Source organism: Erithacus rubecula (genome assembly GCF_903797595.1).
Source record: "Erithacus rubecula genome assembly, chromosome: 5".
Lineage (NCBI taxonomy): Eukaryota > Metazoa > Chordata > Aves > Passeriformes > Muscicapidae > Erithacus > Erithacus rubecula.
In genome coordinates this window covers 58,679,839-58,699,298 of record NC_136687.1, presented here as the reverse complement: position 1 = coordinate 58,699,298, position 19,460 = coordinate 58,679,839, and the positions used below count along the sequence as shown (strand labels likewise).

At 37.9% G+C, this 19,460-nt stretch overlaps 1 protein-coding gene across 8 annotated transcripts in view; it reads right to left on the bottom strand.

Moving 5' to 3' along the window:
• INPP4B (inositol polyphosphate-4-phosphatase type II B) overlaps window positions 1-19,460 on the bottom strand; it is a 279,334-nt gene that overhangs the window by 131,668 nt on the left and 128,206 nt on the right. For all 8 annotated transcript variants that reach the window (XR_013774362.1, XM_079306680.1, XM_079306678.1 and 5 more), the window contains one exon: window positions 17,551-17,667. Coding sequence is in view for 7 of the 8 variants with exons in the window: in XM_079306680.1 (XP_079162806.1) it covers window positions 17,551-17,667 (117 nt within the window). In the remaining variant the exon portion in view is untranslated. The remainder of the gene's footprint in view (window positions 1-17,550; window positions 17,668-19,460) is intronic.

The following is a 19,460-nucleotide window of genomic DNA, read 5'->3' as shown; positions in this document are numbered from 1 at the left end:
CTTCAATAAGATAAGTGCTTGTCTAGACAAAGGAAATGCAGCAGCTCTTATCTTCTGGACTTCAACAAGGCATTTGATATAGCGCCTTTTCAAAAATTATTACTGAGTTGGAAAGGAATTAGAGAGATTAACAGACTGGCTAATCAGGAAATGTAGAGCTGAAACAGTAAGGAGATTTCCTTGAGATTCAGTGGCAGGGATAATTTCATTTCAGGTTTTCACTCAACGCTACAGCAGAAGTTGTAGAAGCTTTATAATGAAATTTAAAAGGCACAATCTGTAACAAGTAAGACTGCAATGGGCTACAGAAGAAATTACACATGGAAGATATGAGTAACAGAAATATAAACTTATTAAGTACAAGGCAATGCATTCAATAGTAACAACCAGCACTTCCTCTATGTGCTGTAAGCATGTCAGTTCAGAAACCCAGTGGCAGAAAGAATTAAGCATATCAGGAATAAGCAGGCTAAGTATCAGGAATCAACAACTTTGACAAAAAATACAATTATGCTTTTCAGATAGAACAGGAAAGCTATTTCCTGTTTATCAGCAATACTGTGAACACTTGCCATTAACATTCAAGAAACAGGATTAAGGATACTAGTAAGAAGGAGAATGAAATTTAGGTAAGAAAACTGCAGTAGTCGAAATTTATTTAGCACCAGAAGAGAACAGCTTAAAGGAGGTATGATTATTTAAATAAATGGTGCATTAGCATCAAAGGAAAGGGAGATATTTAAAGCAGTGTTACTCAGACTTTAAAACTGGGCTGTTGGAAGCTGGAGAAGGGCAGCAGGCCCTCCAATTAAATGTTCACACATTTCATAGAATCATAGAGTTGATTCAAAAGGCATGTGAAAAATATCTCATTCCTACCTGCCATGGGCAGGGACACTTTCCACAAGCCCAGGTTGCTCAAACCCCATCCAGCCTGGCCTTGAACACTTCCAGGGATGGGGCATCCACAGCTTCCCTAGCAAATCTGCTTCAGTGTCTCACCCCCTTCACAAGGAAGAATTTATACCTAATATCTCATCTAAACCTGCTCTCTTTCAGAATAAAGCCATTCCTCCTTGTCCTATCATTCCATGCCCTTGGAAAAAGTCTCTCTCCAGCTCTCTGGTAGGCAACCCTGGAAGGTGCTCTAAGGTTACCCCAGAGCCACAGCTCCTGCCCAACCCCAGCTCTCTCAGCTTGTCTCCATAGCAGAGGAGTTCCAGCCCTCTCATCATCTCCATGACCTCCTCTGGACTCACTCCAACAGGTCCATGGTGAGGATCCCAGAGCTGCAGGTGGGCTCTCACCAGAGCAGAGGGGCACAATCCCCTCCCTGCCCTGCTGCCCACGGTGTTCTGGATGATCCCAGGACACGTTTGGCTCTCTGAGCTGTGTGCTCATGGCTGGGTCATGCCCAGACTCTCCTCCACCAGCATCTCCAAGTCCTGCTGGGCAGGGCAGTTCCATTCTCCACCCAGCCTATATTTTTGCTTGGGATTGACCTTATCCATGTGTACAAAAAAGACATTCTTAGTACACACTGATAAAATAGATAAGAGTCACTGTCTGAAGACTAAATAATAACAAAATTATTTAAACAATAGATCCCCTTGCAACTCATCATGATTCTCTTTCAGAAAAAGATTAATCTTCAATTTAACCAAATACTACCCTCTAAAAAACCACATCTTTGAATGTAATTGAAAAATTGCAAATTTCCTTTGGGCTGTATTCCTCTCGAATTCTTTTGGGCACTCCATGATTGTTACTATGCCTGCATTGCCCTGGGGACTATGACTGCTATTCTGGACCAGAGCAGAGATATTCAGCTATGAGGCTGGCACAGTTTTTAACCACCTGGCCTGTGTACATTCAGTATTCACTGGGACAGCTTCAAAGAACCCCAAATTCCTGCTGTGTCCTGAGGTGCATAAGTGAGTATGAGCATTGCCCTGCTTGAAATAGTTACAGTCTTGTACGAATTACATACACCCATGCGATCACAGGATCAGTATTTTAGCCCCCACACAACCTTCATCATTCCTCCTTAACCTATTCTTCCAAATTTTTTTAAATGAATAATAAGAAATATAAAAAAACCCTCAAACCAAAAACAAAAATCTCCCACAAAACTAACCCGGCCCAAAAACCTCTTTTAAACCAATCCATCACATTCAAGAACCTAAAAACAACTACTTTTAAAATTAATTTTAAAAATATTATTACATATATTCACATTGTCAGAATAAGAGGTGTATGTATTAAAATTTTCATATACTTCAGCCTTCAATCATTATATATTTAGCCTGAAGACAATCTCTTTGCCAAATAAATCCCCCAGGAGAATAGGAATTTAGAAAAGACTTGCTGACAGAGCTGAAATTTCCTAAATGTATTCTCATTGCTCTGTTAAACACCTAATTTTCTTTCCAGTGGTCCTCTATAACAAAGATTTAGAAGCAAAGGATCACAGCTTTCATAGACTCTTATGACACTAAGAACAGGAGTAATGAAGACATATTCATATCTCAGTTTAAGGGTTTTACTATGAAGATTTTCACCAAAAAATAGGATGGAGATTCAAGCAAAATTTATTTAGCTTTTTGATCCTTTTTATTTATAAAAATCCCATTTTGCCACATAAAAGACAAAATTATGTTGTAGCAACCATCTGTGTGTTCAAGTACAAAGAGAGGTAAACAGATTTTTACAACAACTGAGACTAGGCTTACTCAGTTTCCCAAAAGAAATTTGAGGGAAACTACATCAGTAATATTTTGGAATTCAGTCCAAACTGTTTCAGTGGAAACTGTTCTGCTGAATTACCACCTCATTACAGTTATGGCATCTTTTCTTCTGGAAAACATTTATCTCAGTGCCATGCTAGTGGTTGTCCCCTTTCTGATTGTAGGAGAGAGCTCTCCCCTTTCCCACTGAAGACAACTGTTAGAAGCAGGTCTGATCTGAAGGCCTGATTAATTAATTCTTGGAAAGGTACCTGGTCTTTCCCTTTAAAGTTTATGGAGCATATTGCTTTGTGTAGGTAGGTTGTGTGACATAATATTCTAACAGAAATACTCTGGTGGACACCACTGTGGAGAAGCTGGGGTCACATTTTTTAAATGTACATGGAGTCTGAAAAAGGTGCTGACAGATTTCTTCAAGCATATTTAAAATTGCCTGAGGAAGTACACAAGGCAAAAAAAAAAAAAAGTATCTCAAATAGCTTAAAAATGGGAAATTGGATGTCTAATTGGATTCAAATCCATTGAGCAGCCCACTGACATCTTCATGTATGTAAGCATCTCCAGTCTGAACAACTTTATAAAATCAACCTATAAGCCTTAACATACTCTTCTGCTACAGCAGAAGTTCTAACATGGAGAAAAAAATAAAAACCATTACAACTCATGTTTCATTCTTAAAAAGCACCTTAGACAAAGCAGTTCCAGACCTTTCAGGTTTTTTTCCAGCCCAGTGTATAAGCTATGATTTCCCCAACTTTCACAATTAAATTTCATCCAATGTTCAATTCAAACATGGTCAAAATACTAACAACTCCTGGGAAGGAAATGCAGCTTGTACACACACACACTGCAAACATTATTTTCAGCCATAAAAGCTTCTGCAATTAATCATATCCATAAGACTGCCAGGAGAATTCAGTTAAACACAATATCATCACTCATTCTTGCAGCATTTTACTTCAACACATCCTTGCTCATGGTGAGGGTTTAGCCCTGAAATGGAGGTCTGCATCCTTGTGCTCCAGCCCTGTTCTTATAGAACTTCAGTTCTCATCCTCCAGCTGTATGTAGTGTTGCTGGGTCTTAGTCACAGCATTGGTAACTCCTGTGATTAGTATATTTAGTTTAAGTGTTTTTCTCTCTCTTTCCATGTAGAAATTATTTCCCACAGGACAAGAGGCTCTATTTCCCTGGCACAATACTGCATTTATTTTAAAAACAAGGGTTAGGCATGCAGATTTTGTCAGATTAACAGGGCAGTCACTATCCTTATCTGCACACTATTTTTTCAGAAAATAAATTTCTGCGAGTTACTATTAGGTATCAAAATGTTGTGAAGAGTAACACTTTTACAGAACCCTCAGAAGAGAGAAGCAGGAGCATTCCCTACATGTTGCAAATTACTCTGTGTTTGAAGTTGACACCACCAGAGAAATAGTGCAGCCACACATCACCTCCACTTCCAGACACAGACATTAGAGAAAAGGATTGATTTACAGAGATCATACATTTCCAACTCTGGATCTGAAGCTAACCAAATATAACAACTCAAGCCCTATTTCAGCTTCCTTCCCTAAAAATTGAGAGGTTAAGGAGGGACAGTGAACTTGATCAGTAGTAACAAGGACTATATAGATTTAGAAAGAGAAAAAAAAAAACCAAACCAAAAGAGTAAATAAAGATACCTGACACTCTAGCCTACATTCCAGCTTTTTCCTTTAAACATCCTGAAGAAAACATACCTCAAAAAGTAGCACCTTTTCTAAGACTACATGACTCTAAAATGCAGGTATAAAATTCCTCCTGCATAAATAGGAACTGCTGTATTAATATGTAGCAGAGCTTCAATGCTATTCACAATTTCAGTGTAGATTGTTTTCATCTTCCATAGGACTTGGTTAATATTGACTCTAGAAACAGCACACAGGAAAAAAGAGCACTAAACAGCACACACTGCTCTGGGGTGCAAACTCCAATCTCTCCATTAGCCTAGAAAATAACCCAGCTATATGTGATCTCCTTGCTGATCTGAAAACCAGGAGAAGGAGAAAGATTAAAAAGAAATAACTTGGGCTGAAATCCTGAAAGGTGCATGTGTTTACATGAAGGCTTCATTTTTTGAAGGCAGCTTGTCTCCTGCAAATGCTATGGTTGCTGAGACACTGACCTATATTCCAGGCTGTGAGCAGCACCCTGCCCACAGACTCCCTGCCAGCTCAAGCTCCAGGAATTATGCCATGTGGAAATTTTGACTCACCCAGCCAGCTAGACCCAGCAAGTTTAAATTACCATCAGACCAAGGATAGTACTAGAAACAGTCCCTTTTCCCCCTAGAAGCATCCCTAATCAAGCCATTCAAGGGAAATCAAACACACGAGGCAAACATTCTTGGAATTTTAATCCAAACATTTTAAAGCTGGTTTGTATAACATCACCTTTTAAAATAGTCTAAATTACATGGAAGACAAGAAAATGAAATCATTTTAGAAATAAGAGCCAGACCAAATGCCCCCATTAACCACTGTGTTCTCCAGGAAGGTGAGGTGTCATTAGAGGTGAATGGCCTTACAGTGACAGCAGAGGCTAATTTAGGAGAAGGTGATTATCTGCTTAAAATAACTGCTAATAATAATGCAGTATTATTACATTAGTTTAATGGTAATGACAATGTTTCCTTCTTTGGAAAAGCCAACTTAAATATTTCATTGAAAAATTAAATTACTTTAATAAAGTATTGAAGGCTTTATCTTATACTTTGCAGAGCTAATCCTGAACAAGACATGAATACATCATATAAACGAGAAACCACAATTAAAATGAAATAAAACACTTGAAATTACTATTTTGGAGTAGGCATGCACACTAGACAATTTCTGAACATGTTTTTAAGATATTAAGAAACACACTTGCAAAACTCATCATATTGCACTTTCTAGTAATATCAGCATACATTGGTTCCTTTTTTCAAGGATAATGAAACATGCACTTTACTTGCAGTTGTTTTAGTTACTAATGCTCGAAGTTCCTGTTTATCGAGTTTGAAACAGGTTATTTTCCCTAACCTCAACATCACAAAGAATTTATTATACCCAATGTTACAATATTGGCAACTGTGTCAGCAAATGACAATAACAGTGTTACTAACCTCCTGTGCTTTAGGCCCAAAAACCAAAAGTGAGCAGGTATACAGTATAATCACATCAAGTATACAATGTAATTACATGAATTTTGGATTAGCAAAACAACTGGATGAGAACCTGCAATCTCGTCCATTTTACCTGAGCTTTGTATTTACCTCACACAACACTTGAGTCTTCACAATATTAATATTTTAGCTAATTCTGTATTGTTCACTGCAATCTCAAAGGCAAACAGGTGCCATCTCAAGGCTCCACAGCATTCAGGGTTATCTCTCCACTCCTTCCAATGCCTTACATATAACATTACTCTTTCCAATGGCAAATATCAAAGCAATCAGGACTTGAAGCCCACTTCAGAGATCAAGCTCTAATTAAATGCAAACCTGAGACAGAATGGTGTGGGCTATTTAGTGTAAAGTTTTACCATATCTTCTAATTCAACCTCTTTCTCTCTGAATATGAATCTCCCTAGGACTTTCACATCCCTACTAATTATTTTATTTGGCCAGCTGCTCCCCATCCTCCCTTCATCCCGTGCCAAAATCCAATTTCAGCAGACAGGAACAGAACAGTCAAAAAAGCATTTTAGCATGGTGAGAGCACACACCTAAGAGAGCAATGATGGGTCTGCTTTGCCAGGCACTATTAGATTGGTCCTCTAGATCCCATCTAAACCCTTAAGATTTTTCTTAACATCTGCCTCCCACTCCACATATTGTGTTGGGATGCTGGCCAGACACTCACCAAATTTCTCCTCGCAGATTTCCAGGTCTGGGTATCAGTAGAAGACTACAGGGTCTTACAGAAAAGCCTGTCTTTTCCCCAGTCCAGAGGTTGCCTTAGAAGCTAATTTTCAACATAAATTTTGCTTAATTCCAGGTTAAATCCTTGTGCTGTCATCACTTAGTGGGGAAAAGTGTAAAGGAAAACATCTGCACACTCCCAAACCACACGTGCTTGCTTTTATCATCTCTTATTTAGAAGTCATAACAAATATTAAAACCACCAACAAATACATGTTTGTTTTTCTTTACAGAATAAAGAAAATAGAATATAGACTATAGAATAAAACTTAGCTTTTTATGTGTAATAAAGCGATGCAATTTGTGGAAAATCTAATATTTTTTCCCAGTCTCTAGATCCATATTAAACAAGTTGCCATCATAATATATAAAAAAACCCCCAACTTATTATATCTGGTTTCAGACAGTGGAAACTCAGTTATGGAAAGTGTCAGGATACAAAAAACCTAGAATTAGACAGGGCCTACAGTGCTGAATTCCCCAAGTCAGAACCAACCACTTCCATTTTAATTGACTGTGAAGTGTGATGCTGTGCAGGTTAACTTACAGCATTTCAATAAACTGTTATGGATGACAGCCACTCACTAAAGAAGCAAAGAATTTATTGAATTATTAAAAATGGAATGGGCAAAGACATCAATAATTATGACCTAATCAAAAGAAATGTCTGAGCTATGCAGTCTCATAAGATTCACTGTGATTATATCACAGGTACAAATATAGTAAATACAAATTTCCTGACAATTTCTTAAGGAGGAGAGTGACAACCCATAATATTTTATGTGACTTAAGCTACATGATCAGATCATAAGAGGAAAAAATAACTCTGTCTAAATAACCTGAATTTGCAGGTTTTTTTCCTGTGTAAAGGACTTATAGTCACTAGTAGTTCAAAGGACACATCCAATTTGTCTTAACTAAAAGTAAAAAAAAAAAAGTTCAGGTAATCTCAGAGCAGCTTCATCCAAGAGTTTCAGAAACATTAAATAAACAGCATATTCCCTCCTGAGCATACAAAACAGGCTGCACACCTAGCAGAGACACCAAACTGCAGATCTGGAACAAAATGAACTAGAAAGAAGGGGAGGGAAACAAACCAAAACCAAGGCAAATAATTTGCTTTTACAAACTACATAACACTCTTTCACTTCTTATTAGTCTCTTCAACTCCCTGATAGATATCTCATGGATTTTGAGGAACATTTTAGATGTTAAGAATGCCAGTATCTTAATTCTTCTGGAGTTTAATGTGATTGGTGTCAACAGGCTTTTTGTCTTTATACCGAATGTACTACTGATTATGAGGTCTCACCTGTTTGAAAAAAGAAATGAGAATTTTGGCCCTGTGGTCCCTCCTACAGGAGCCTTTACCAGGGGCCAGTGAGTAACTGCCTAAGGAACATGAAGAAAGGAGCAGAGAAAAGGAGTACACCCTTGCCCTACTATCAAATACTCTGTGCAGAGCTAATTCTAAGTCCAGACAGATTTATTCACCAGGAAAGGATTGCTAGCTGATAATGTCCAGGTTGTCTTAATGGGCAATGAAACTTTGGACATGACTGTCACAGAGTATTGTGTGTACACAGAAAAAAAAGTCTCTCAGGAAGCCTCTCAGTGAAATTTGGTATATGTACCTTTTACTTTAATTTATACTGCTAGGACAGTCTTCTGTCACACCCAAGCCTGAAAGCCATTTGGACCCAGTTAATTATTCAGAAACTTCCTTGTCTCACAGGGGTGATGTTATTTCAGAACAGGGTAGCAATAATTGGGCAGTAACTGTCCAGAGCTTCCACATTCAGAGATAATTTCTTTAGCAAGAGCCTTGCAATTACTTCTTTTTGAAAAGCTGCCAAGTTATTCCCCAGGAACAGAGGCAGTGAGAATCTACAGCTATAACAAATCAAGGACCTCCGTGTTTAGTTTCACTGAGGCAGCTGTGTGTCAAAATCCAAGCCTTCCAAGCATCTCAAAAACACACTAACTGCTGCCTTCTACAGGAAAAAAAATAAAAAATTACATTTGTCCCTCATGACACAAATTTTCTGTTTCGAAGCAAACAACCCTGTCTGAAGGGTTCTCAACAGAGAAATAATTTTTTCCCCCAACACAAACTTATGGATCTGCATTTTAAGACAAAACATACCTGCATACAGCTGATCATAGTGCAGATGCTGTTGCAATGAAATGAGTTAGCTTGTAACTCTCAATGCACTTCTAATACACCCAGTAAAACTGCTGAAGAGTAAAGTAGGGAAAACAAAACTAAAGAGCTGTGATATAATGCTGCCTCAGCTGCTACTGCTGCCAGATTTTGGTGGAAATAGTAGAGACAAACTCTTAAGACAGTTATAAATGCAGAATTTTGTGCTAATAGACCCAGACTTCTACTCCACAGAGATCCAGTGATTTTCTTTCTTTCACTAAAAATGCAGTGACAAATGCCCAGTCTTACCTTAGAACCAAACACCTGAGCAATGTAGACAAACACATGTAACAGTGAGACACATGAAGCAAGAAGAGTTCAGCTTCCACCAGAAGGGGTTGTCAAGTCAGATATCAATTCAGACTAATGTGTCAAACACTCAAAACCTTCCTTTTTGTCACAAGAATGCATATACTAGAAATGGTGCAAAAGTTCTACTCCTTTACGATTCCTGACATGTATGACATGTCTGCTTACCAACTTTAAGACAAAATACATTTCTCTATTCCTTCTCCAGTGAGAGTCCTCTGAATTACACTTGAAGGGGGCTCAGGTGTTTTACAGACAAAGCTGATAGAACAGTCTTTGCTAATTGACATCTTTGTTTTCTGCTCTGTGTTACCTTGATAGCTCTACGAGCCATTACATTGGTTATGCCTTCAATGCTGTGCCTTACTGAAATATGCTGGAGCCTGCAGAGAAAGCTAGGTAGAAAAACCCAGTAAAATACAAAGTCGTACTTTCCCTACTCTGAAGTAGAAAAAAAAAATAATCTTATTAAAGTAGTTTAATAGTTGTGACTTCCAGCTTTTTTACTTGGCACTAGTGAGACTCTGGATATGGCAAAGAATTTAAGGGTGATAAGTCTGCAAGGATAAACATCAACAGCTGTATGGTACTATAAAAGCCTTCAACTATTGTTGCTTTAAAAATACCATGACTGCAATGAGAAGAACTTGGGGGGGGAGGAGGGGGATAGAGAGGAGGTGGAACAAAATGCACTAAATTCTCATCACTGCAAATGGGTGGGAAAAAAAGCCATACACCAAAAATACTAAATAGGAACATAACTAATGTCACTGTGCCAGTGAGTCCTTGGTTATAATCCATTATCTCACCAAAAAGTAATAAATTCAAGGCAAGGAAAGTCAGTTTACTCCTCAGTGAAAGGACATCTCAGAATGCCAGAATGCTACATAGCAGCTGATGCTCTGTTCAATGCAGTAACTGCTCTGTACACTGAAACCTTGGGTCCAAATTGCTGTTGTTAATAATGTTCACTCACATTTATGCTGCTGAGATTTTGAGAGTACCACATTCACTAAACTTTGACTACAGACTGCATTTGTCCTTTGTTCTCCTGGCTTTCTGGCCATCACTATGCAAACAGATCCTCAAAGAAAATGTATGCTAAAAGGCAAAGATTTTTACCCTTCCTTTGTCATCACACATGCCATGGTGAACAGGACAAAAAAAACAGATCAAAACAAAATCCTCATTTCTGGCATAAAGAAAGCCAAGCATGGAGAATTTCAGCCACATGGGAATTTGTTTCTGTAAAATACTGCATAATGATTATATAAAGAGGCTTTGATTACTGTAAAATTCAATGATACATGCATTTCTAACAACACTGGAAATCCTAAATGATTACAGAAGCCTTTCAAGTTTATTCATCAAATATTTAAAATACAGCATAATACAAAACATTTAACTAGTTTACTCAGAGCAATTTACTATGCTCTTCTAGCAAAAATTTGATCAAGAAGATAAAGTCTCACATTACATCTAATGCACTTGTTTCTAATATAACTTTAATAGAATTATTCACTCAGCTTTAGTTTTAAGTACAAAGTTTCAAATGTAAACATTTACTGGTACAAGCATGGCCAGAACTGTAAAAGACACTTTGGTGAGGCACATGTTAGAGAAAGAAAAGTCTGTTCTAACAGATTGAATTTGCTCTTTTCAATTTCACAGAACACATACCCCAAAATCTCCAAAGGAAAAAAAAAAAAAAAAATATATATATATATATCTGTTTCCAACCTCTGAGTGCCTGCTTTCATAACACAAAAGCAAGAGCAGACTTATCACTGTTCCATACACCTTTCTTTTCATATTTTCAATCCTTGTTTCCTTGTAATCCCTGTATTACATCAGTCTCTACAAAGGGTGTAATATCTACCAATATCTTCAAACCCTTCAGAAGGAATAAGCAAGGCAGGAGAGGTGGTGGGTATTAGGGAGGGTTCTGATTGTCTAGAGCTTATTGATGGTGACTACAGGGTTAGGTGTTTACAGGAAAGGTTTGGGGGAAGGGCAACAAGACAGAGACACCACTGAAGCAGGTTGAAGAGATGGACAAAGTGTTGGGAGAAGTCACACTATCAGTAGCCCTCATTCTCATGGTGGGACTTCAACTTCCCAGATACCTGCAGGAAATTCAACCCAGCAGAGAGGAAAGGGTCCAGGAGATTGCTGGAATATGGGAAAGAGGCATTCCTGACACAGCTGGTGAATGAGCCACCTCACTGGACCTGGTTTTTGTGAACAGAGGAAAACTGGTGGGTGATGCATTGGCTGGGGGCTGCCTTGGGCACAGTGATCACAAAATAATGAGCTTTCAGGTCTCAGAAAAGGGAAGAGAGTCAGCAGAACAGCCAGTTTGGACTTTCAGAGAGCAAGGTTTGGCCTGTTTGGGAATGTGGTTACCAGAGTCCCTTGGGTGGCAGTCTTGAGGAGCAAAGGGGTCCAGGAAAGATGGACATTCATCACAAAATCTTACACAGGAGCAGGCAAGCCCCCTATGCCAAAAGACCTGCTGGTGGGGAACAAGACTGGATAGGCAGAGAGCTTTGGCTGGAACTCAGGCAAAAAAAGAGAGTTTGTGGCTCTTGGAAGACAGAAAAAGCATGCAGGTGTTCTGTGCTGGTCTAGTGAGGGGCAGAGCAATGAAGGATATACTTGCAAGTTTTTAAGGCAGTCTTACAACTTGTAACAATCATGCCTGTACTACTGAAATCCCTAGCTGATTAAAATCTACAGGAAAACGTTATAATTTACTAATTTGCTCCTTTCTTTCAGAGAAATTATCAAGGCAACCCTTTAAACTTTGAGAGAATACCATTGGTCTAATTGCTAGGTGCTTTTACAAATCTTTTCTCAAATGTCAGCTCTCAGAAAAAAACCTTTGCCTGATGTGAGGCAGTAGTAGCATTTGTTTGGCAGAGTAGGTAGAAAAGAAAAAGAAAATGGCAAATTACCCAAAACTAAATACATATACTGAATACATAGTAATAGGGAGAAGTTTGCCTCAATAAGAAAAGAAGAAAAAAAGTTTTAAAAGGGTAGGAGAAAAAGTAGTAGATAGTTTCAAAGTGAGAAAGATTTTTGCAAAGCCAAAACTTAACACTGAATTTTCAAGGGTGAGGCACAAACAAATGAACATTAAGTCTATACCTGTAACTTCACCAGTCTTGACACTTATCCTCAATTCTCTTACAGATAGACTAAGATAGATGAAACCTTTTTGTACCCTCAGCCACTTCAAAGAAAGGATTTATATCAATATAAACCCAAAGGAAAGTTAGTAGTTTGATTTTCCCTTTTTGTGTGCAAGATTTAAAAAATACAGAGAAGGACTGACAATAATACTTTAGGTGGATTTGACACACAGGTGGCTCAAAGAATCAAAAAACATTCTTCTCCTCCTAAATAATGACGGTTAGTAAGAACATCCAGTCTGATGCAAAAGGAAAACGAAATATATCATCAAGTATATATTTATGAAAAAAAAAAAAAAGGATGACTTTGAAGAAGAACATCAACCTCTAAAGCTTTAGTGCAAGTATTTCTGTGAGTAGGACTGAAGTAATCTAAAGTACTGCTCTGTTAAGGAGAATGAGATGATAAGAGTTTCTAATTTAAGGCAGTATTTCTCTGCAAATCCTGCAGAGGCAGCAGTGAACTGAACTAAGAAAGGGAAGACTTAAGTGGCTTTTCTTTAAACAAAATACAGCACTTTGCTTCAGTTTTTGAAGAGAAACAGCTTTGGTATTTTTAGTGTTCACAGGGGTAGGGACTGAGTGCACTCTGGTGCAGGAGAGGTATGAGATTTCACATTTATCTCTGCTAATGCATTTCACACTGCTCTGCAGCACTCCTGGTGTTCCAGCCCTGTGTCTGCTCAGCAGAGATGGCAAAGCAGCCAAGACCAAACTGCAGGATGGTGGTGCTGTGACAGGGATCAATGCCCACGAGGGAACAGGGGATGCTGTCACTTCAGATTTGGCTTCACAGCTAAACTCAAAATGCTCTCTCTGTCATGATGGGCAGTCTTCATTTTCCACTCACCCCAGCAGGATTCAATTTTAACAGGGACACTTGCAAAACCAAGAAAGACACAAGGCAAAACCTTTTGCAGAATTTCATTCCTAGTGAACAGGTTTAATAGAAGATTCAAACCCCAAAAGCTAAAAAAGAGACACAATGTAAAGCCAAAGTAATCTAAAATTTCTACTTTACAACATATGCTCCCCATATCCAAAACAGAACTTCTAGTCCTATTACTTCTAAAATTATCAAATTATTTTAATTTTATTCTCAACAATTAAGATGAAATTTGGGAAGTAAAAAAAAGTAAGACCAGACTGTCAAACATGTAATATTTTAACAGCCTTGTATATATCCAGTTTCTCCTTGCTCACAGGATTGGACTGGCTGTGTGCAACTTTCAGTATTGCATGAACTCCAGGAGTGATATCCATCCAAAGGAGATTATCTTTGAAGGTGTGATGCAAAGATAAGATATAGAAAGCTCCCAGCAGGTAGAGAAAATTGCTCCTACCTCTGGTCCCAGCACTTCTCCATGTGTGGATGAATAAGAGGCAGCCCAACTCACTGGGTGTGAGGTTCCTAACACACAATTCCAAACACAGAACTGCTGCCTCCCAGGTTAGGCACTAGACTCCTCACAGTCCAACACAAAACCATCAGCTGTGTATATTCTGTGTCTCTGTCAAGTGGCAGTGGTGCCTGACTTGTGCTATGCACTATTTTCCCAGAGAATGAGCTCAGCTTCAGCTCTAAAACTTTCCAGACTGAACTGGGCTAACCTGCATATAAGAAAGGTAAGAACATCATGCTTGTGCAAAAGTGGGACAGAGGTAATTTTTGAACAGCTTAAAAACCTATAATTCTGATCTTATTAGACAATGACAAAGAATAGGTACAGCCCCTGAATTACAATAAAACCAAAGTTTCTAAAATCCTAAAGACAACATAGCTCAGGCCAGCAAAACATAAATCTGCTCATGGCAACATGAGAAGAAAAATCTTTGTGATGTAGAAACAGATGTCACTATACATTTTTCATACTATGGCATTACCCACTGATCTGTATGGGTGGCTTCACTGAATATATATAAATGATATTTCATAAGCATTCTAACTACTTTATTCTAAGTATATCAAAATTAACTGGGAATAACAGTCTTTCTTAAAAGTTCCTATTTACATGAAAACTTACAGTAACTAATCACTTAGAAAGACTAGTCAAAACAAACAAAAACCCCCATTTCATTAAATTAAACAGCCTCAATTACAGAAAGTCTGACACAGCCAAGATATAATTATGATCAACATCAGACAGAGATGCATAAAAAGTGAAAAGTGCAGTCAGAACATTCAGTGTGTCAAGCACAGTGAATGTGATCCCAGCTGCACAGTATTTCAATATAATTAAACCACACATCTTACATAATGTAACTCAAATGACAGGCAAGAGTGAAGCAACTATCAGCTTTCTGGTACAGGAATAATAGCATTGAAAGGTTATTTTCAGTATTGTTTTTTTTTTTAAAGAGAAGACCAAAAATAAATTCTGGCTGTTTCTCAGTGAGGAGCATCCTCTTTCACTTTAATATTATGACCTATGTGCACAACCCAAGAAGTATTTAGTTAGTCTTTTATTAAAGTAAAATTCCAGCAGGTTTGAAAATGAGAGCTAATTCTCTTGTATAGACAGAGTCAGGTTTAACAAAAGCCAAGAAAACACTTTACCCTGTGATGTATTCACTGCTCTTTCCCCACCTTCTCTGCAGTCTTCTATTTGTGGCAGTAAAATCCTGCTGAGTTTAATTAATGCACAGAATTCACTTCTTACAGTTGCAACAAGAGCAATAAGAAAAGTTTAAGTACATATTTGTGACAAGGGATTTTAGCTACTTTGAGCTTTTTAACTGAGGCAAGCAGTACCAGAGTCCTGATGCCATGGGAATTATTAGTGTAGCACCATTTCTGCAAAATACCTCCCAGTCAAATCCAAGGTTTATTTCTGCCATAAATGCCCAATTATTTGAGCTGGTGTCTGCTCTGGAGCACAGCCTAGAAGAGCAGGGCATACCTAGCTGGCCTGGATTCTCCTCCATCCCCAGCTAGATTACCTGTCTGTTTGGAGGAATGGTGGGACTACATTTGGCAGCCAAAACACATGTGACAGAACTTTTTGAGGGGCAAGAAAGCCAGAAGACTGGAGAATCAGAACTGTGACACCACAGCACTTGGAGCAGTTTCTTGGGTTGTGAAGCAAGCCCAGATGACTGTGCTGTTGCAGCAATGCTGGTAATGATATCAAATTATAGCTCATTTCAACCTGACTTTTATGAACCTACATAAACAGACATGAAGAAAAGTCACCCAAATTAATACAAAGTGTGATGGCTTCTACCTAATTACAGGTAAGAAAGTCAAGTTTTATCATTACTGAGATTTTAGGATGTAAACAGAAGTCCAAATATTGCCACAAAGGAAGTGGGGTCATTCAAATGAAACCTGGGTTCATTCACATATGCTGCAGCCCACTTTGATTTAAGTCTTACATCTTATTTAATTTTTCCTTACCTACATGCAGCTTTAGAACAGATGAGTAGTAAAAATGTTAAATGTATGTAAGCCAGAGATGGGATTAATATTTTCCCCTACAAAAAGATGCTACAGTAGAGATCTAGAATGTTTCACATAGGAACAATATAAATGCTATGACAAAAGAGAAAAGCATTCTCTCATGATTTACAAGCTACATCAATGGCATTCCCTGGGAGAGACTCTAGTCCTGCACTTCACTTGTAAGGAACAGTTACAGAAAGTTCTTACAGGTTTGCAAAAAGCTTATCAAATTATATTAATTCTCTAGGGTACATCTTCTACCTAAGTGGCAGTAGAGAAGCCTGGAGATAGAAAAGCAGTAGTACAGGAATGTGAATCCAGTTCACTTTGATCACTTACAGATAGGATATTATTTTTTACCATCTGTCAGTCAGAATGAAACTGGAAGTGGAGGACAAAGTCCAACTCTATTCACTCAATGCCTGTTACCTGTCCACAGGTAACAACTCTATTAACAGCAGATCCCATTTTAAGCCCCTGTAGTCTAATCCATTGCCACATTTAAAATCATATACATTTTAAAATACACATGCATGTTCATTCCTCAGTTATTCTTAAAGAGAGAAGAAATCCAGATTCTATGCTTAAAATATTCCACACATTCCCATGGAAGAGCACAGTGAGAGGACAAAACCAACCTGTTGGCTCTCACAGGTCAAAAATTTGAACAAATAGATCAATAATTTTCTACCTTTACAAGATTACAATTTCTCAAAACATAAAACTTTACTTTTGCCAGCAGATCAAAGACAGTCTCAAGCTTTAAATTCTGCCTTTAATTTCCTTCTTATGGATAATGAACACATATACAGTCAGGACATAAGCCTGCACTTGCTTTAATCATGCTGGGTGCCAACTACAGATACATAAAGAGCAATTCAGTTAATTAAATACAGGTGTCAAGGGCTATTCTTGATGCCCAAGAGCAAGCTATCAGCTGGACTCTGGCTGCCACAGAAGAAAAACACACGTCTCCCAAAGGTCCTATGATGACATCTAGCTCTGTAAGGCTGTCTTAGATTACCTGGAACTCATAAAATGGCACTCAAGCTCTGTATTTGGCAGTTAAATCACTCAGATTGTCCCACTGACCTCCATATATCAGCTCGAGTGAGTAACTTCCAAGAATAAAAAGCTGACTCTGTATTCAAGAATGTACAACACCAGAACCCCAAATGATTCACCTTCAGCTGTGACACTGTAGAGTTTGGACTGCTACAAATCATTAACAGAAGCAGCCACAGAAAAGCTGCAGGTATCACCACACAAGACATTGAAATAAAATATGACTACCTCTCTCCCAAGTTACAGGTTCTACTGTCATTCAGGTTTGTGCACCTAAGTAAAATATTATCAGAAACATATTTCTGAAAAATTATTCACAGTGGTGCAGTCTCAGCCTATTCCATGTGTTCTTTGCCCTCAAAAAGCACACCAGAGCAATCTTTTATTTGCCAGGAATACCTGTGCTGACTCATGCAACCAGTTAAACAGCCAATAGCAAAGTGCCCATCTTAAGTGCATGGTTCTTTCTCTGTTCTCCAATATATCAACAACAGATAAAGTAGATTTTAGGCACAAGAGAACAGCAAAACCAATTTTACATCAACCCATTTCCCCAATTTGCTAATGAGAGCCAAAGAACAACCCAGCAAGAAAGGTACTCCTCAGTAAGATCTGTGCAAGGAATGCAGCAAAGCACTTACCGTGTCTTGGGATTTGTCCTTGACATCGTAGACTGTCAGTTTTATTTTAGTTTCCTCATAGATGGGGTATTCCGGTGGGAAGGTCACACCAGTCAAAAACAGTGGATCTTTTGTACCCTGTGCAACATGAGTAAACACCCAGTAAGGTAACAGCTGTGAAATGTGTGGGATATCACTGTGGAAGTACAGAAACCCAAAAGGAGTCACCTGTCTACAGCAGAGAGATGGCAACAGCTCAGTTTTATTACCCAATCAATGAGAAAAACAAACCTTAAAACTTTATCAGGAAAAATAAAAACAAACAAGCAAACCCCAAACAAAACCACAACTTCCTGGAAAGTTTTTCAACTGGAAAGGATATGAAGTGCTTCTGAAGCAGAGGTTTTTTACACATTTTTAAACTGCTCAGTCAATCTCAGGCTTTGGAATACAACCTGTTATAACCAAACCCTTTCTTACTCCCACGACACTTTCTGAAAGTACTGCAATTTCATCTTAATTTAAATGAACTAAAGATTTTACATGCACACATGAACAAAAGAGAGCAATCTTCATTAAGCCACAATAATAAGTATGTAGAAATGCTACAGAGACTCTCAGTATTACATTAGGATATTGATTTGTGGTGGGGGACTGAAATACACCTCTTTACTCAGTACTGCAATAAAAGAACATTCCTGTGCTTTGAAACATTATCATTACACCTAAAAGCTGTAAACAGAAGTAACTGTATCACAGCTACAGATATATAATTAAAATAATCATGCAAAATGCTGTTTATAATTTCTTAATATTTAATTATACTTAATTTCCATAGATTACCAGGCATGTATCCTTAAATTTTTCATTAATTAAAAAAAAATAAAAAGAAAGGATTGTGCATGACAAAGGTAATTTGTCATATGGATTAACTTTCTGTCCCCCTCCACCAAAGCTTCACTACAAAGCTGAAAATCTTGACCCAAAAAAAAAAAAAAAAAAAAAAAAAAAAATCAGGAATTTATTGAGGTCTAGGACACTGCATTAGGAAATGCATCAACTTCTACTAAAAAAAAAAAAAAAGGGTATCTATTCATCTTTTGCACAACATCATTCCAGACAGTCTGCAATGAAACATCCTGATCAGATACAAGATATTTGAATTAAGCAGTTTCAGGATAGTTGAGGGCTGAAACCATAATAATTTAATTAGTGGTTGGTTGAAAGTAATCACACAAAGAGCTCATGAAATATTCTCATTGTATTTAACAGTTAAAACAAGCCTCTGGCAAAATCATGTGTGTGTTTACAATGAGACTTCCCTGCTCCTAATGAATGTCTCCAGTAAGTTAAGCAAGTTACACCTACATTGCTCACCCTTCATTTTCTCTGAACCATTTTTGCTGTTTCTGATACCGATGCTTACAGGACAAAGAGAGGACTAGCAAAGCAGCCTCAGACAACTTTTGTTGTAATGTATGATGCAAGTGACTAATTATTTTATATAAAGTCACAGACATTACGTACACACATTCTTTTCCCAAATTGTAGAGGTAGGATCATATTTTTGAAACGGCAAAAGTATCAACTCTCTACTGGAAAAAATAGAACAAGAATCAAATAGGGTAACAGACCACATGATACACCTATATTTTCCTGCAATTTAAAAATACTTTCCAAACTCACTATATAAGTTTTATTTTGCATTGCCTTGTCCTTTAATGAGAGCAACGATTCCCTGTTTCATTCTCAACTTATATCTGGAGAATTGGAATATTCTCCATGCCTCCACTTGGAACAACAGAGCTTTCATGAAAAGCCATGTTAATTTCTGTTTATCCTGGTTAAATGCCAAGAACTACAGCACACTTAGGTATGCTTTACTAACTGCCAGAGTGTGCTTGTTTTACCTAAGACTATGCACTAACTTG